General features: G+C 43.6%; 1 protein-coding gene across 3 annotated transcripts in view; it reads right to left on the reverse strand.

Moving 5' to 3' along the window:
* Positions 1-19,606, reverse strand: part of SLC7A2 (solute carrier family 7 member 2) — a 166,848-nt gene that overhangs the window by 61,890 nt on the left and 85,352 nt on the right. For all 3 annotated transcript variants that reach the window (XM_040334610.1, XM_040334605.1, XM_040334609.1), the window contains exon 2: positions 55-450. In XM_040334610.1, coding sequence (XP_040190544.1) covers positions 55-430 — 376 coding nt within the window. In that variant the 5' untranslated portion in view covers positions 431-450. The remainder of the gene's footprint in view (positions 1-54; positions 451-19,606) is intronic.

The raw sequence follows: 19,606 nt of genomic DNA on the forward strand, positions 1-19,606 counted from the left end.
CTAACGTTTTGATCAACATGTGTTATGATGGCAAAGGTTTTTCAATATACTTACCAATGACATAAGATAAAATGAGATTCCAGCCCGTAATAAAAGCCCAGAGTTCCCCCACTGTGACATATGTATAAAGGTATGCAGAGCCAGTCTTTGGCACGCGGGCTCCAAATTCAGCATAGCAGAGACCTGCCATTACAGAAGCTAGTGCAGCAATGAGGAAGGAAAGCACAATGCTAGGACCAGAGTTCGACTTGGCAACTTCTCCAGCGAGAACATAGACTCCAGCCCCGAGAGTGCTTCCAACTCCAAGAGCAATCAGGTCCACAGTAGAAAGGCAGCGACATAGTTTGGAATCCTCAAGACTGTCCAATGTTACAATCTTCCTTCGAAGTACACTTCGTGCTAATGACAACACTGGTCCACATGGAACCATGATGATATCTTCACTCTAAACTGGGAGGAAAAAAAACAGAAAAGATATTTACACTGAATAAGAAATATCACCTATGGAAGAACAAACGTTTAAATAGCATTCGGCATAGAAAGGATCACTGACTTTTTGCCAACCATAATAAGCACTTAAAACCATAAAACGTTTTTTAATAAGGCTGTGGAAAGTGAAATGACCATGAAGACAGTGCAGCAAACCACAGCAGGATTTAACTTCTGCTTTTTCACTACAACATACAGAACTTTTATTAGCTGCTTTGGGATAATTCTCTGGACTACTTTGTTGTACTTTACTTCTTTTCCCTCCATTGTGTACTGTGTTTCCAAGTAACAAAACTAGTAGCTACTGCTTGCACCATTACATATCAGCACTGGGTAAGACCATCACATAGGGAGTTGAATAATGCCCGTGATCAGTAGAGAAAAAAAACTTATGCATCCAAACAAATCTACAAACAGCATCACAACAAACTGACCATATTCATAAAAGGGCAGTTGGATGTTAGCATCCAACTGCATACTGAAAGACATTCTTTACTTCTCACTCTCCCATGTGCTTTAACGCTTTTACCTTGTCAGCATGCTCTTTCTGTGAGGTGCCATGAATATTTTGCCATAGACAGAAAGAACAAATCTTATTCTACCAAAAAATTCTGAATACACTTTTTTCCCTGGAACATATTCTCTCAAGTTTCCATTTAACATAACTTATGTAAAACTACACTAGTAACATGGCAGAATGTACGCTAAGAGGGACCAGATGGATATGTGAGAGACCAGTGGCACAACTTTATTCCAAGGAGAGTAACTAGCACTGGTGTTTCCCAGGCTCAATCAGACCACTCAACCAAGAACACTCTAGAACAGGAGCTGAAGTTTACCATTCCTTTCCAGCTATGAGGAATAGTTACACTGGAACAAGTATATGAGGGTGTGATTTTGTGTTCAAAATGTCGAACTACCGCTCAATTGTCTCCTCCCCCCCCCCTCCGGTGCCACATTTGGTAGGTACCCTATCCCCACTTCCAGGAGACCAGACCAAGGCACATTATATCAGCAGCTCGGCTCCCTTCTCCTTCACCTGCCCCCGGGCCAGTAGGAGAGCACAGCCTCACGCATGTGCAGTAGGGACCCAGCATGAAGCCATAATGCTTCATTACTGGGCTCCCTTACCAGCAATGGCGACGGCAGCACCCTGCAGCCAATGGCAACATTAGCTGCAGTGCCGACATTGCTAGACTTCAGGACAGGTAAGTGTCCTATTATTAAAAGTCAGCAGTTTCAGTATTTGTAGCTGCTGGCTTTTCATTTTTGCAGGGGTGGGCGGACCTCCGCTTTGAGTATGCAGTATAATTTATCCCATAGAATTTTTTAGACATTTTTACAGTTTCGGGGTGTATTACAGGCCCAATTTGGTAGTCAGAATGCTAGGATATCCAAGTTCCCTCTTATTGGAGATATTAGGACCTAAAGGGGTTAAAATCTGAGCTTTATACTCATATATATTGTAGGCTAAGATATGTGAGACTTCATAGTAGGTTAAAGGGCCTAATTGAACAATCATTTGAAATAGATGTGAATTGATGTGTGACCTTGCTTGTTGTTAGACTAAATAGAAAATGGAGGGCAACGGCAAACTAATCTCTTTTGGTTTTGTTCTTTTGGTGCTTCAGTTCTTTTTATTCAATATAAAAATGACGTAACAACAATACAAGGCAATCAAAGACCCAGATAATATTCCTGAGATCAAAAAATAAATAAAAAAACAACCAAAGGAAACCAAGAAGGTTTCACATGCGCCAAAATGTTTAAATAATTACAACCCTATGATAAATATAAAATACAAGGTGTATCTTCTGGAAGCATATCCTTACATCCATATATATCACGTTTATTTACCAAAAAAAGAGGGAAGGGATAAATGAGAAATGAGGGAAACCCTCTTGAAAGCATAGGTACCCTTTCTGATCTTCCTCCCAACTATAGTTCGGGGCAGTAATGGCGAACCTTGGCACTCCATATGTTTAGGAACTACATTTCCCATGATTCTCAACCACACTGCAGAGTACATAAGCATCACGGGAAATGTAGTTCCAAAACATCTGGGGTGCCAAGGTTTGCCATCACTGGTCCAGGGACTATCTAGCCACTCCGCCTCTTTTGGGGTTTTGGGTTATATTTTTGTGTATTTTTTTAGGGCAATAAGATGGTTTCATAAGGAACAAAAATGAGTCCCGATGTTTTAAAATGTGATGTTTTTATTCTCTGTTAATGCAAACTCATGCAATAAAAAGTATTAAAAAAAATAACTTTCTGTAAAAGAAGAGACAGGTATATGCATCCCTGTGGTCCTTTTTTCTCACTGCCAGTGCCAGTCCCTATGTCACTGCAGGACAAAGTAGTAATATAGGGCTGGTGGGAAAGACTACAGAGAGCATTGGGTCACGCAAGCATCAGACATGAAAGGACACAAGGGCAGTTAAGTTTAAAGTCTCTTCTTCACAGGAGTTTGTTTTTTCTTGACCAACAGTCATTTTATAACACTTTCACGGTTTTACTTAGCAGTTGAGATATCTGCTAGAATGGGTGAACGTTGCTTGCAGTGGGTTCACAGACCTATAGACTTGCACTGTAAAGCTCAACTTATTTTTGGAAATTTGCCCCCCCATGTACATATTTAATCCCAACATAATCCCAACAAACAGAAAAACAAGGTTTTAGATATTAACACACAGTGGCTTTTCACATCAAGCTGATCTCCTTTACATGTATATCTAAAAGCACTGACAAGACTATACATTCCCTTTATGCCTAAACAATTCCGCTAAGCGTAAGAACAGTTTACACAACTGACCATTGGACGTCATTGTCAAAGCAAACACAAAGATTGTGACCACAACTGTCCATATCTCTGTTATCGCTTTGTTTGAGAAATCAGTCCTGATAACTAGGACATGCTTTGAGTGTTTACTGGCATATGTTTTAGTAGACTTCAATGGGTAGATGTGATGCGTGTTTTGGAGAAAATACACTGGCAACTGTGTTGAAAAATTCAACAGCAATATTTAAGAACCACAATATTGTACTTAGTGAAGACATACTGAACATAACTTCACACCTAAGCGTCATGTTTTCAAGTGTTTTTTTTAAAAAAAAATTGACGCAGAATTGCACGTTTTTGCAGCATTTGCCAGGCATTTTTCAAATAAAAGAAGTGGAGTTCTTCTGAAAAAGGGGCAGAGAGCTGCTGTTTGAGCAGAAAAGCACAACAAAACACTTCAACACAGGTTGAACTGGATGGACTATTGTCTTTATTCAACCTTACCTACTATGTAATTATGAAAAAACGATTGAAAAAAGCTCGTGTCACGCTTTTCAGACATTTTAATTGAAGTCTATGGGGACAAAAATGCTCAATTCTGCCTAAAAAGTAGCTCATGTACTTTTCCAATCAACAGGCATTTTGCTAAAAACAACAGGACGTTCAGATTCCAACAAGTCCTATTAAAGACAACGGCTCGGATTCACAAAGCACTTGCACCGACGTATATCGAGATACGCCGCGTAAGTGCAAATATGCGCCGTCGTATCAATGCGCCGGACCCAGAAACTAAGATACGCCTGAAAATAGGCTTCATCCGACCGACGTAACTTGCCTACGCCGGCGTAGAGTGGGCGCATATTTATGCTGGACGTATTTGGCGCTCCCATTGATTTTCTATTCACATATGCAAATGAGGGAGATACTCCGATTCACGAACGTACGTCCGTCCGAAGCAGTGCGCGCAAAGTCATACATCCGGCGTAAAGTTATGCCGCATAAAGGAGGTGTAACTCAGCAGCATCCATGCAAAGGGCTGCACCAGGGAACACAAGCCGACGTATTTTAAGTAGTTTACGTAGGACGTGAATATGACTAATATAATCATCAAAGGAGCTACACCTTTGATGATTAATTGAGGAAAGTGGAAAAAGTAGCACTGGACCCCTAAGGTTATCTTATTGATATTGCTATCTTGAAGTATTAATGTTGATGTAAATGATCTGGTTCCCAGGCTGGCGGCCTCTACACCCCAGAGAATCTCTACGGTCTCCTTGGCTTGTAGTGTAATGTAACAAAAATGAAAATTGAAGCGTCACACCACTGCTAAGAGATCCAGATACAACTTTATTCCAATAACAGTCGGGGGGACAATCCAAAAGTATCCAACGAGTTTGTGGGTCCAAAAATGCCCTCTTCATCAAAGCTTGATTGAACACAACGTGAATGAACTAGAAGTGAGCTGGACCTTTAATGTTATTTCTTCCAGTGTATTTATAAGTGCAGCTGCCGCTAAAGTGGGTGTTTTTGGACCCCCAAAACATTTTGGACTGTCCCCCTGACTTTTATTGGAATGAAGTTGTATCTTGACCTGTTAGCAATGATGAAGTGCTTCAATATTCATTTTTGTTACCCTTGTTTGTTGTTTGATCAACAATTAACTCCAAGTATGTGACTGTGTCTAGGCTAAGAGATGCAGTCATGAGCTCTGATTTACTAAAGTAGTTCAGACACTTCACTAAAATTGTAGCTGTTTTCACCATAGCTCATCATGTGCAGATGAAAAAAATATTTCCACATGACTGTATAATTGAAGGGAATCTTCCCTCAACTAATTAGTGCAAGAATCGCAACTCCTTCGGTAAATTAACCTGATGGCATATGATGTAATTAGTTTGCTGCAGGCAGAAGGATACATTTCCCAAGTCCTATCCCCGGTGATCAGACTGAAACACTCAAGGTCACAAGGTGTAAGGTAGCGTTAATGGCTGATTTGGGTGAGAAACCTAGAACAGAACATAAGGTCTACTATATACTTACCAGAAATATTGACATGCTTTTGTCATAGAAGAAAAGGCTTTTAGTCCAAGAAGTAGAGGCTGACCTTGGATTATGCCTGAAAAATGGTGCCATCATTCTGGGGATAAAGGGAGGTAAAGGCATTGGCAGGAGAAGTACTGTGATCTCTTTGAGTGGTAATAAATTTCTTTCAAGTGTTCATTTAAACATTATCTAGCCTGTGTGCACTTAGCAAATATTAAGTCTGCTTTAAGAACACACACCATGAGTGGAGATTGTATGTAGTTTCTACCGCTTGTAACACTATAACGTACTGGTTTTGGGCCCTACGTGGTCCACATATGGGAATCTTGATAAGCCATCCTACGATATTTCCCTCCGTTAGGGAAACCGGGGGTTACGTTTGTTGCGTGCTAATAGTTGGCCATGTTTGGCTACTTGTTATATAATGCTCAATGTATTCATGATGTACCTTTTTCAAAATGCCTGTCAAAACGTTATATTGAAAATCAATAAACAAATACTTTAACCACCTCAATACCGGGCCAATTCTGGCACTTCTCTCCTTCATGTAAAAATCATAATTTTTTTCCTAGAAAATTGCTCAGAACCCCCAAACATTATATATATTTGTTTAGCAGACACCCTAGGGAATAAAGTGGCGGTCAACTTTTTATCTCGCACGGTATTTGCGGGATCATTTTTCAAACGCCTTTTTTTTTAAAAAAAAAAGCGGTTTCATGAATTAAAAAATAACAAAACAGTAAAGTTAGTAAAGTTAGTTTTTTGTATAATGTGAAAGATTATGTTACGCAGAGTAAATAGATACATAACTTGTCACGCTTTAAAATTACGCACACTCGTGGAATGGTGCCAAACTTCGGTACTTAAAAATCTCCATAGGCGACGCTTTAATTCTTTTTACAGGTTACCAGTTTAGAGTTACAGAGGAGGTCTAGTTCTAGAATTGTTGCACATGCTCTAACGCACATGTGTGGTTTGAACAGCGTTTACATATATGGGTGGGACTTACGTGTTATGTTCGCTTTTGAGCACAAGCTACCGGGGACAGGGGCGTTTTAAAATTATTTTATTTTTTACTTAATTTTTTTTATTTTTACACTTTTTAAAAAATATATATATTTTTGATCACTTTTATTCCTATTACAAGGAATGTAAATATCCCTTATTATAGGAATCACTGTGACAGGTCCTCTTTATAGAGAGATGGCACGGGAGGGCCCGGAGAAGCACCAGATGGCGGCGGGAGGGGGGGTCGTTCCCCTCCTGCCACCAATAAGAACGATCAAGCGGTGGAACTGCCGTTATGATCATTCTTATGGTGCGCAGAATTTCCGGCTGAAAATAAGGATATCTGAGTGATGCCTGTAGCTGCAGGCATCATTCAGATATTCTCACCTCAATATCATGACGTCATATGATGGCGTGTGGTATTGAGGTGGTTAAAAAAAAAAAAGAACACACGCCATGCACTCCAGTTTGATGGCTATGCAAAAAGTTAGTAAGGCTCCATGCACACTGGCATAAAAAACGTTGCTTCTACAGGAGTTTTGTGTTCTGCTTGTAGGAGCAGCTCAATGTTATCCTATGTGTTCATGCACATTAAGACGATTAGAGGCATATTTTGAGCTCAGCGTTTAGCGGGGAAAAAAAAACCTTCTGGTTTGCGTTTCTGATTATGAGCTCACTGGCAGAAAAAACGTAAAACTCTCCTAAACTCGTCTAGACTTTGTACAAAAAATGCTCTGTATGAGCGGTTTACTCCCAAGAGAACAGACGTTTTTTAAGCCCAGTGTTCATGGAGCCTCAGAGATCTGTCTTTCAATGGTGCTCTATAACCCTTTCATGACTAAGCCTATTTTTGACATTTGTTCCTTACAAGTAAAAATCCATGGGCCAGATTCACAGCTGAAATACGCCGGCGTATCTACTGATACGCCGGCGTATTTTCAAATTTGCCGCGTCTTGTCTTTAGTTTGAATCCTCAAACCAAGATACGACGGCTTCTGGCTTCGATCCGACAGGCGTACGGCTTCGTACGCCTTTGGATCGTAGGTGTAATACTTTGGCGCCCGCTGGGTGGAGTTTGTGTTGTTTTCCGCTTCGGGTATGCTAATTAGCTGTTTACGGCGATCCACGAAGTTACGCGCGGTCGTCGCATTCTCTTACGTCGTCGCTAGTTGGCTTTTCCCGGCGTAAAGTTACAGCTGCTATTTCTTGGCTTAAATTTAGACTTGCCATGTTAAAGTCTAATTATTTTTTTTGCGTAAGTCGTCCGTGAATAGGAACGGACGTAGCGCACGTCGCCGTTCAAAAAATTACGTCGGTGCGATGTCATTTCGCGCAAAGCACGGCGGGAAATTTCAAAACGGAGCATGCGCAGTACGTTCGGCGCGGGAACGCCCCTAATTTAAATGATACACACCCCATTTGAATTAGGCGGGCTTGCGCCGGACGGATTTACGCTACGCCGCCGCAAGTTTACAGGCAAGTGCTTTGTGAATCAAGCACTTGCCCGTAAAACTTGCGGCGGTGTAACGTAAATGCGATACGTTACGCCGCCGCAATTCTATGTGAATCTGGCCCCATATTTTTTGCTAGAAAATTACTTAGAACCCCCAAACGTTATATATATATTTTTTTTTTGCAGGAAAAGGACAATTTTTTATGAATAAAAAAAAAAAAATAAACAGTAAAGTTAGCCCAAAGTTTTTGTATAATGTGAAAGATGGTGTTACGCCGAGTAAGTAGATACAAAACATGTCATGCTTTAAAATTGCGCACTCTCATGGAATGGCAACAAACTACGGTACCTAAAAATATCCATATGTGACACTTTAAAAAGAAATTACGGTTACCATGTTACAGAGGATTATTGCTCTCGCTCTGACGATTGCGGTTTGATTTTTACACCGTTTATATATGCGGGCGCGACTTACGTATGCGTTTTATTTTCTGTGCGAGCTTGTGGGAACGGGTGCGCTTTAACATTTATTTATTTATTATTATTTATTTTTTACATTGTGACACATCCCTTGTGACAGTAAAAGGTGGTAACAAGTAGGGTTGTCCCGATACCACTTTTTTAGGACTGAGTACAAGTACCGATACTTTTTTTCAAGTAGTCGCCAATACCGAATACCGATACTTTTTTTAAATGTGTCCCCAAATGCAGCCATGTCCCCCCACAAATGCAGCCATGTCCCCCCACAAATGCAGCCATGTCCCCCCACAAATGCAGCCATGTCCCCCCCCATATGCAGCCATGTCCCCCCCATATCCAGCCATGTCCCCCCCCATATGCAGCCATGTCCCCCCCCATATGCAGCCATGTCCCCCCCATATGCAGCCATGTCTCCCCCATATCCAGCTATGTCCCCCCATATGCAGCCATGTCCCCCCCATGCAGCCATGTCTCCCCCCCATCCAGCCATGTCTCCCCCCATGCAGCCATGTATCCCCCCCATGCAGCCATGTATCCCCCCCCATGCAGCCATGTATCCCCCCATCCAGCCATGTCTCACTCCATGCAGCCATGTCTCACTCCATGCAGCCATGTCTCCCCCCATGCAGCCATGTATCCCCCCCATCCAGCCATGTCTCCCCCCATGCAGCCATGTATCCCCCCATCCAGGCATGTCTCCCCCCATGTAGACATGTATCCCCCCATCCAGGCATGTCTCCCCCCCCCATCCAGGCATATCTCCCCCCATGCAGCCATGTATCCCCCCATCCAGGCATGTCTCCCCCCATGCAGCCATGTATCCCCCCATCCAGGCATGTCTCCCCCCATGTAGCCATGTATCCCCCCATCCAGGCATGTCTCCCCCCATGTAGCCATGTCTCCTCCCCATGTCCTGCTTACCTGCATCCACGCTACCGCCGACTGTGTAATACGCGGCGAACGTTACAGCTTTGAACAGCTGTAATGATTGGCGCCGCGCTGCGTATAGACACTCCCCCTCGCTCGGGATTGGACAGTTCACCCGAGCGAGGGGGAGTGTCTATGCGCGGCGCGAATCATTACAGCTTCAATGCTGCAATGTTCCCCGCGTATTACACAGTCGGCGGTAGCGGCGATTCGTATCGGTATCGGTATCGGGACAACCCTAGTAACAAGTACTCTTTATGGAAGGATCGGGGGTCTAAAAGACCCCAAATCCCTCCTTTGCATTTCAAAGTATTCAGATCGCCGAAAACGTTGATTCTGAATGCTGTATATTTTTTTTAAACGTGCGCCATTGGCAGCCGAGTAAATCGGAAGTGACGTTGTGACGTCGCTTCCGTGATTACAGAGAGAAGACTGGAACTAAGCCGTTTCCGGCTTCGTGCCAGTCTATCTCTAGGCGCCGGAAGTGGCAGATCGAGGATCGGGTCTCCCAATGGAACAATAGGCCCGTTAAGAGCGGCGGAAGCCGGCGGGAGGGGGGTGTCCCCTCCCGCTCCTCCGAGATAACAACCGAGCGGCATTTAGCCACATCGGTTGTTATCCCTGGAAAGCTGACCGCCCTCTCTAAAAAACGATATTTCGGGCAACAGGCATCATCCCGGTATAACCTCCTAAATCCGAGGCTGCACATATGCGTACGGTTGGCGTGAAGGGGATTATATAGTCCAGCTTCTGTACGGAAATCATACTGTTTAAATGTTATTGTCTCATTGCAAATAAAGTACCGTATTTATCGGCGTATAACACGCACAGGCGTATAACACGCACGCTAACTTTAAGAGGGATGTTTCAGGAAAAAATCTTTCCATGGCCCTCTGCATATAACACACAGGCACAGTTTACCCTCTATTTTCAGGGTAAAAAAGTGAGTGTTATACGCCTAAAAATACAGTAATTAAAAAAAAAAACAAGTAGTGTTGTACCCCTAAAAATGTAAACCCCTAGGAAGCAGCCCAAGAATAAGACAACTTTGACAGCTTCTAAGGAGTTTGGCAACAAGATTCCCTAATACATACATAACAATGTAATACTATGGTAAACATCAGATACATAAAGCTCCCAAAAGTGCAGAGAAAATCTAAAAAAGTATATCTAAATTGTTAATATTAGCCTAGCAAAAAAGTAATACTTTTATATTTATGTACTGACAATCATAATTCTTTTGACACGGAAGGCCAATGTGAAACCTTTAAATGTATAGATCTTGTATATCACATTTGCTCATTACATTTAAGCAGTAATAGGCTGCGCTGTGGAGTGTCGGCCTGCAAATGACAGCAGCTTCTACACCTCACAAAAGCTCTTTCACATGGTTTGTTTGCTCTTCCATTTCAGAGGGAGGATACAGAGAAGGACAGGTGATTGGACGTTAACTAAATAGCTGTGTCAGCACTACCTATAAATCATGTCTGTATACAGTATATTATGTGAATATGTGGGATAGGGTCAGCTATTTAACAATATATATGTTCTAAAAAAAGATCTTGACACTTTTAGCATGCTGTTATGTAATAAGTCAAACAACGACGCAGTAGCAATCCTGTTTAAAAAAAACCTTCAGAAGGAAAGCATTAATACTTATCTGTCCTGACACTTGTTCCTCAAATTTCTGCTCTGTTAATAAGAATTGATCCTGCCTCCTGCCTTGTCCCGCTGTTAACATGTTCTCCAAAAAGAAACTACAAGTGGGTTTGATGTTAAAGATTACATAGACATGTTCCATTGCTGTCACCATCTGAAATTGCACCCTGAGAAAATATGTGCTGCAGCTGTTGGAGGGCATGCATGTAGAGAGGAAGTGACTGCTAGTGCAACAAGGGATGATAAAAAAATATGAAAAATATAATAGTTCTATGATACAGAATAATTTAGCAAAAGAAATTATATTTAGTGGGGGTTTTCAGGTCTATCATTCCATGCAGTGGCCGTGCATCCATAACGGCGCATGGGAGCCGCCCCCTCACTCCAGCCCCCCTCTCTGCCACCAATAGATAGATTCATGCATAGCATGAATCTTAGTTGCGCCGGCGTATCGACTGCTCCTGATTCAGAAAGGTCGATACGCCGACTGCAGCCTAAGATATGACTGGCATAAGGCTCTTATGCCGTCGTATCGTAGGCTGCATTCTTACGATGGCCGCTAAGTGGCGTTCCCGTAGTGGTCAGCGTAGAGTATGCAAATTGCATACTAACGCCGATTCACAACCGTACGCGCGCCCTACGTACGCAGTTTACGTTCGTCGGGTTCCGCGTAAGGCTGCCCATGCTATTAGCAGGGGCAGCCAATGCTAAGTATACCTGTCGTTCCCGCGTCGCGATGTTTGAAAATTACGTCGTTTGCGTAAGTGAATCGTGAATGGCGCTGGACGCCATTTACGTTCTCGTTGAAGCAAATGACGTCCTTGCGACGTCATTTGCCGCAATGCACGTCGGGAAAGTTTCCCGACGGAGCATGCGCACTACGTTCGGCGCGGGAACGCGCCTAATTTAAATGATCCACGCCCCCTACGGGATCATTTAAATTACGCACCCCTTCTCCACTTCTTCCCTTTTTCCTAGCTCCCGGCCCTTCTCCAGGGCCTTTTAAACGGACCATACACATTCTCCTTCCTTTTTGTTTCATTTCTCACTAGTCATTCATCGATTTGGTACACCGAACGAACCCCCAGGTCGCGGTGCATTCCCCCTACTGTTTAAGTACCCATTACATCCCAGCACCTAACTTGTCATGTGCCATGGTCATGACTGCCCTGGCTCCCGGCCGCAGCAGGCTCCCAAAGGGGCGGCCGGACCAAGCGTAGTCTCTGCCCAATGCTGGTCTGTATTTTTTGAAACATCTATATGCCACCTTAGTGCCTATTGCATATTTGTAGGTACCACATCGCATGATAGGTATGGCAATGTAACCGTTTATTGTTTTCTTTCTACTCTGTATGTTTCTACGTTTGTAGATCGGATGGCCCTATGTTGGGTGCCTGTCCTGATCGATGCTGTTTTGCCTCTTTGTTAAAACGACAATAAAAACTTATTGAACCTAAATTACGCGCCCTTACGCCGGGCAGTTTTAAGGAGCGCCCGCGCAAATTACGTAGCTACTGCTTCATGAATGAAGGTAATTTACGGAGGCGCAGCGTTAAAACGGTACGCTGCGCCTCCGTAAAAGGGCGCAATTCCTACCTGAATCCAGCCCATTGTTGTTTTTTTCGACTGGAAAACCGCTCATGTGTACGTGGCATGAGGTATAGTTGAAGGGCCTTAGTAAATACCCAAGTCTCACCAGGTCACCAACAAGTCTGTATATCTGAAAACACTATGCAGAGGGCATTGCACAACTGCTGTTTTAAAGTGTCCACTAACAATAATGTCTGTTAATAATCACTGTAGTGCATCCTGGCATCAAATAAAGAAGCCTCTATGAATTTCCAGCCAATCAATCAAACTTAGGACCTAGCAAGCATTTAATACCAGCTGTGCTCCCATGTGATCCAGTGTAATTCTCTTGCCATATTATTTAAATGGTGAGCAAAATGATCTATAATATCCATTTTGGCCTGCCTGCCTTTGTTCTGTACGTTCTTATTATACACAGCCTCACAATAAAATAAATAAGTTATGCTTCCTTTTGGATACGTTTGAAATATCTTCATCCAAACATACGCATTACTCCATGACAATATTGGAGCAGAAACAAAAGGTATGGCTCTTGTAGGATGTGTACACAACAGGGAGCCTCCAAGGTAGCAGGAAGCAAACGACTTCAAATGAATGACCTCTACTACTAAGAAGAAAATGGATTGTTATGGTGAACCTTGTACAGGGTTTTCCTAATGTTCTATTTACAGAATATGCTTGATCCATTTAGTAACTGAGTTTTTATCCACAGCCTTTTCCAAGAAAAATATGCACATGATGCCTCCTGAAAAGCTAGCTGCCATTATAACGAACTGTTTAAAAAAACATTTGTATACTCTGGATGTTTTTGATCTCCACTAATAGTGTTAAACATAATTCTACCATTACCTCACTTAGCATCGTTTAAAGTGTACATAGAGAAAAAATGTCTACAACTGTCTACGAAAAATAGAAAGCATTGTAACCATAAATAGTAAGACCCCTTTCACACTGGGGCGGTTTTTAGGCACTTTAGCGCTGGAAATAGCCTCTGCTAAGCGCCTGAAAACCACCTCCCATTCATTCCAGCGTGACTTTTCACACTGGGGCGGTGCGCTTGCGGGACGTTCTGAAAAGTCATCAGCATCTTTGGGGCAGGTTGGGAGAGCTGTATTTAGTTTTTCCAAAATGCTCTGCCCTTTGGAATGAATGGGCAGAGCTTTCAAAGCGCCTAAAAAATGCTTTGAAAGAACCACAAGTGTCTCGCTAGCGGCCGAAAAGTGGCACAAAAGCACCACTAAAACAGCGGTGAAGCATCGCTAAAATGAGCGGCACTTTATCGCTAATGGATGGTGCTTTCAGTGTGAAAGCAGTCTAAAGTGTCTTCTGTCTTGTCTATTTCTTTAAAGAGGAAGTAAACCCTCATGTTTTTTTAAAAACACCTGCAAGAGAAAGGCATAATGAGCTAATATGCACAGCATACTAGCTCATTATGTGGCACTTACCTTAGATCGAAGCCCCCAAAGTCCTCTTCGGTCCCGTCCACCGCCGCCGCCATGTCCCCTGGAGCTTCTTCCTGTTTTCGCCGGCGCTGTGATTGGCCAGAGCAGCCATGACGTCACTCGCACGCATGCGTGCAGGACTGGCAGATCCCCACGCATGCGCGAAAACACAGCATTAACCCGAAAAATGCCATTCACAAAAACGGCACACTCAGTGCGCCGGCGCCGTTGTCTACGGTGCGCATGCGCCATAGACATCAGCCCCCGTTTTTGTGAAAATATCTCGTTAACTGTGTAGGTTAAGGAGATATTTCTTGCACCTACAGGTAAGCCTTAATCTAGGCTTACTTGTAGGTGCAAGTTGTGTGGTTGGCTTTACAACCACTTTAATAACATGTTGAGTTGGTCAACTGTGGGTGCATGTTTTCAAAGCAGTGACATTGATCTATAAATGAACCTGTCTGGCACAGGGGAAGTTGGCAGTGCTGATGTGCCATATGCTGGCGAATCCAATTGTAGAACACAGTAGGGCCATGCATTCTGAGGGTAATAATGCTACTTAAAATGGATGTAAACCCTCACATATACCCAGTGAAGTGAACAGCCTCAGATGATACACAGAGATGAAACAAATCCTCCTACACCACTTCAAGAGGGTAGACCATGTTAAAAATCTTTCTTCATCTGTCAGGAGCACAGAGGAGGGGCAGAGAGTCTGCAGTTACAGTGTGAGAGCTGATTGGGGGAAAAGAACACCCCCCTTCAGACAGCAGAAGACCTGTGTTCTGGATAGATAAGCTCCATTCTGAGCTGAGTTCTCAGCCCCCCCCCCCCCCCCCGATACAAATTTATCTCATGTGTTGGGAAAACTTTTCAGAAGTGACGTATTCTGATAACAGAGGAACAAAGCACTAGAGAGAAATGAGACTTAGAGCTTTAGAGAGAGATAAGTAAACACTACAGATGTATGTGCTTTGCTCAGATTCCATGACTGAGGTTTACAACCGCTTTAAAACGGAGTTCCAAGCATTTTTTAAAGCAATGTAAATACCTTATATTTATGCTGAATCCAGGGTACGTCATGTGCGCTCGCCCATTGGCTCCTTGGATATGAGTGTCATCAATCCTGGAGTCAATGGGCGTCCGCCGCTTATAGCATCGCAGTACAATTTGTACTATATGTTGTAAAAAAAAGAATCGCGCTATAGCCCAGAATAATCGTTGCTCAGCAGTTCAAAAAATGTCAACAAAAATTCCACCAGTGTTCATAACTTTGAAATTAAACATGGGATCCATCCACCATTCCGCAAGTGAGTTCCACCACCTTGCAAATATAGTCTCCTTACCAGATACTAATGACCCCCATAACAGAGGGTCAAATGGTGACCGTAATGCCTTTAAGCCGCGTACACACGATCAGTCCATCCGATGAGAACGGTCTGATGGACCGTTTTCATCGGTTAACCGATGATGCCGACTGATGGTCCGGCGTGCCTACACACCGAGGCTCGTACACACGATAGGTTAAACAGAGGACAACAGTCTGATGGACCGTTTTCATCAGTCAAAACCGATCGTGTGTGGGCCCCATAGGTTATTTAACCATCGGTTAAAAAAAAGTCAACTTTCTTTCAATTTAACCGATGGATTCCTAACCGATAGGTCAAAACCGATTATTAGTAGGCACAACCATCGGTTAAAAATCCACGCATGCTCAGAATCAAGTCGACGCATGCTTGGAAGCATTGAACTTCGTTTTTCAGCACGTCGTCGTGTTTTACGTCACCGCGTTCTGACACGATCGGTTTTTTAACCGATGGTGTGTAGGCGCGACGGACCATCAGTCAGCTTCATCGGTTAACCGATGAAAACGGTCCATCAGACCGTTCTCATCGGATGGACTGATCGTGTGTACGAGGCCTTAGACTCTATCCAGGAACCGGACCATACATCTGACATCAGATCAGCTCGCACCCGTTATCTCCACTCCAATTAGTGTGTAGATAGTATCATAAAAAACATAGAGGCTCCATATAGTGTAAAACCTAACAAGATCTTTAATGAATTAAAAAAGATTGCTCTTACAGCATCCACAAATAAAAACAGCCTTAAGCCTGGTGTGCTGGCCGGCGCACATCCAGGCAGACCTGTTGTTCCGGGATACGATAGTGATACAGCAGCACACTAACGTCACCTCGCTGCTGTATCGCTATCTTATCCCGGAAGGACGGGTCTGCCTGGATGTGCGCCGGCGGAGGGGGAGAGGAGCGGGGCTTCATTCCCCCGCATTGCTGGACCCTTGGACAGGTAAGTGTCCGATTATTAAAAGTCAGCAGCTGCAGTATTTGTAGATGCTGATGTTTAATTTTTTTGTTTTAGTCAGAACTCTATGGGCCAGATTCTCGTAGGAGATACAATGGCGTATCTCCAGATACGCCGTCGTATCTCTGAGTCAGAGCCGTCGTATCTTGGCGCCTGATTCAAAGAATCAGATACGCCAAAATTTCTCTAAGACACGACCAGCGTAAGTCTCCTATGCCGTTGTATCTTAACTGCATATTTACGCTGGCCGCTAGGGGCGTGTACGCTGATTTACGCCTAGAAATATGTAAATCAGCTAGATACGCCTATTCACGAACGTACACCCGGCCGACGCAGTACAGATACGCCGTTTACGTTAGGCTTTTTCCGGCGTAAAGTTACCCCTGCTCTATGAGGCGTATATGAGGCGTACCAATGTTAGGTATGGACTTTTTTTCACGTTTTACGTTGTTTGCGCAAGTCGTTCGGGCTGGGCGTCATTTACGTTCACGTCGAAAGCATTGGCTTTTTGCGGGTTAATTTGGAGCATGCGCACTGGGATACTTTCACGGACGGCACATGCGCCTTTCGTAAAAAGCGTCATTTACGTGGGGTCACAATAAATTAACATAACACACGCCCACATCTTCCACATTTGAATTAGGCGGGCTTATGCCGGCCTATTTACGCTAAGCCAACTTTGCTTTGAGAATACAGCACTTGCCTGTCAAAGTTGCAGAGGCGTAACGTAAATAGGATACGTTACGCCCGCACAAAGATGCGCGCTCCTACGTGAATCCGGGCCTATTGCTTTAATGCATAGCAATCAATCATACTTCATTTTACTGCAGTCAGACCAGCTCAGATATGCTTTCCTATAACTGTGAGTTAATACACTTTGTATGTTTATCTGGTAGTTACGTGTTCAGAACGAGTCAAATGACAAACAACACTTTACTTTCCAAATAAAGGAAATGACTCCACTTTACTCTTCAATAGAATGATATAATTTACACTTATCCATGAGTGCTATGCATTTCATCCACAATCACAAACACTCATCAGATCAAACAGAGATTAGCGTTCATCTGTCCACAACAAATCTGTGTTTATATCTAAACACCAGAGGAATGTCCGTACTGTGTTGTGCCAGTACCTTTGTGTAAACCCCGTCACCTTTATAATATGTACAATACAGAGTGCTCTGTTCCCACATTTTCCTAAAAGTGGAGCTGGTAATATGGGACAACATGAGGGTGACACAAGGACAAATATACAACAGTTATTCTGCCAATATGTAACCTATAGCTGCTCCTGGACACCACCCAAACCAAGGCTGGTCTCAGCACAACATTTTATTTTTATCCAATCCATTCGGAGAATACAAAAAACATGTTTTCTGCACAATGTAGAAGATGGACCCCCTGAGAGCTATTACTATTCATGTAAAAATAAACCATTAGAATTACTTTACAAGAAGTGTTTAATGTGATTATATCATCTTTCTTAAAGCGGGAGTTCACCCGAAAAAATGTTTTAACATTAAATTCATGCTCATTTTGTCAAGGGGAATCGGGTAGTTTTTTTAAAAACGAAGCAGTACTTACCGTTTTAGAGAGCGATCTTCTCCGCCGCTTCCGGGTATGGTCTTCGGGACTGGGCGTTCCTATTTGATTGACAGGCTTCCGAAGGTCGCATACCTCGCGTCACGAGTAGCCGAAAGAAGCCGAATGTCGGTGCGGCTCTATACGGCGCCTGCGCACCGACGTTCGGCCACTTTCAGAAAATCGTGACGCGATAGATGCGACCGTCGGAAGACTGTCAATCAAATAGGAACGCCCAGTCCCGCAGCCCATACCCGGAAGCGGCGGAGAAGATCGCTCTCTAAAACGGTAAGTACTGCTTAGTTTTTAAAAAAACTACCCGATTCCCCTTGACAAAATGAGCCTTAATCTAAGGTTAAAAATTAACATTTCCGGGTGAACCTCCACTTTAAGATCCTTTTAAATGTTTATCTAAACCCAAGAACAAAATATTTTATATATTGCAGCATATGAGTCATTAGATGTGACAGCTGTAATAACTTTTTTCCAGACCCATCCACCTTTATTTTTACCCAGTGATGCTACCAGTAGCACAATTCTCGCTCTAGGGTGGCAACACCCACTCATGTTCTGTTTCTGTGGACCAGCATGGTCACCCTAAGCTGCCTGATATTCATTTGGATTACAGAAAATCTCCCCCTCTATCACTACAGAATGTTCGGCCCTGTACACACGATCAGTCCAAACTGATGAGAACGGACTGAAGTTCAGTTTCATCGGTCCAACTTGCTTTAAAATTGAACTGATGGACTGATAACCGATAGGTCAAAACTAGGGGTGCAACGGATCGTCATTGATCCGTGATCCGAACCGAAAAAGATTGATCCGAACCGCAGACACGTGATCCGAGGATTGTTTTCTAAAAAAAAAAAAAATAATAATAATTTGCGCATGTTCAGTCCACACACAGCGTGGTCATGGCGAATGGAGGAGCTTGAATGCCCCGCGTCAGTTAAATCCCCTGTATGGGAGCATTTTGTCTTCCATGTCAAATATAATGATGAAGGAAAGAGGTTAGTGGATAAAACCGTGACGGTGTGTAGGCACTGTGGCACAAGAATGCCATATGACAGTGGGAACACATCAAGTATTGTCACTAGGGGTGCAACTGATCCGATACGGATCAGCACCTTCGGGTCGGGACACACGGCGATCCACGTGCCTCCCGGTCCATAGGAAAGGCCGCGGCTTCGGCCTGGCTATCGAAGCGGCGGCCATCGAGGTCCACCCGGCGCGGGGGATGCAGGCTGCTCCTCGGAAGTTTGTGGGCACTTGAGCTCAATATGTCATTGACTCCTAACAGCCCAGCGATGAGCTCCATGCTGCACCTTGAGGAATCCACACGGGGAGCCGCTGCCGCCGCACCGGCCGTCCTGCTGCTTGCCAGAGAAGAGAGAGGAGGCGATCGGGGGGATCTGTATGGACTGAGCACTTAGGGGGTATTTTCACTAGACACTCAGCCCGCCGATCAATGACACTAAAGGGATCTGATGATTGGGATAGTTCAGGTCACAGTAGGGAACTGGTGACACCACTTTCGTACATGGGGCTGCGACTTCCACTTGGCTGCACATATAAGTATTGCGAGATGCAGTTATTTCAACACAAAACAGAGCTTATACGCTTAAATACAGTATTTGTAAATCTGACGGACTGTTTAAATGTGAAAATCAGAGGTGTTCTGTCATATTAGCAATAAACAGTCCGTTGGATTTCCAAACACTGTATTTAAGCACATAAGCTCAGTTTTGTGTTGAGAAGAACTGTGAAATCTAAAACTCTGGTGGGTGTAACAAGATTTGTCTTTTTTTTTTTTTTGCTGATCCGAAAA

Source organism: Rana temporaria, chromosome 1 (assembly GCF_905171775.1).
Source record: "Rana temporaria chromosome 1, aRanTem1.1, whole genome shotgun sequence".
Taxonomy (NCBI): Eukaryota; Metazoa; Chordata; class Amphibia; order Anura; family Ranidae; genus Rana; species Rana temporaria.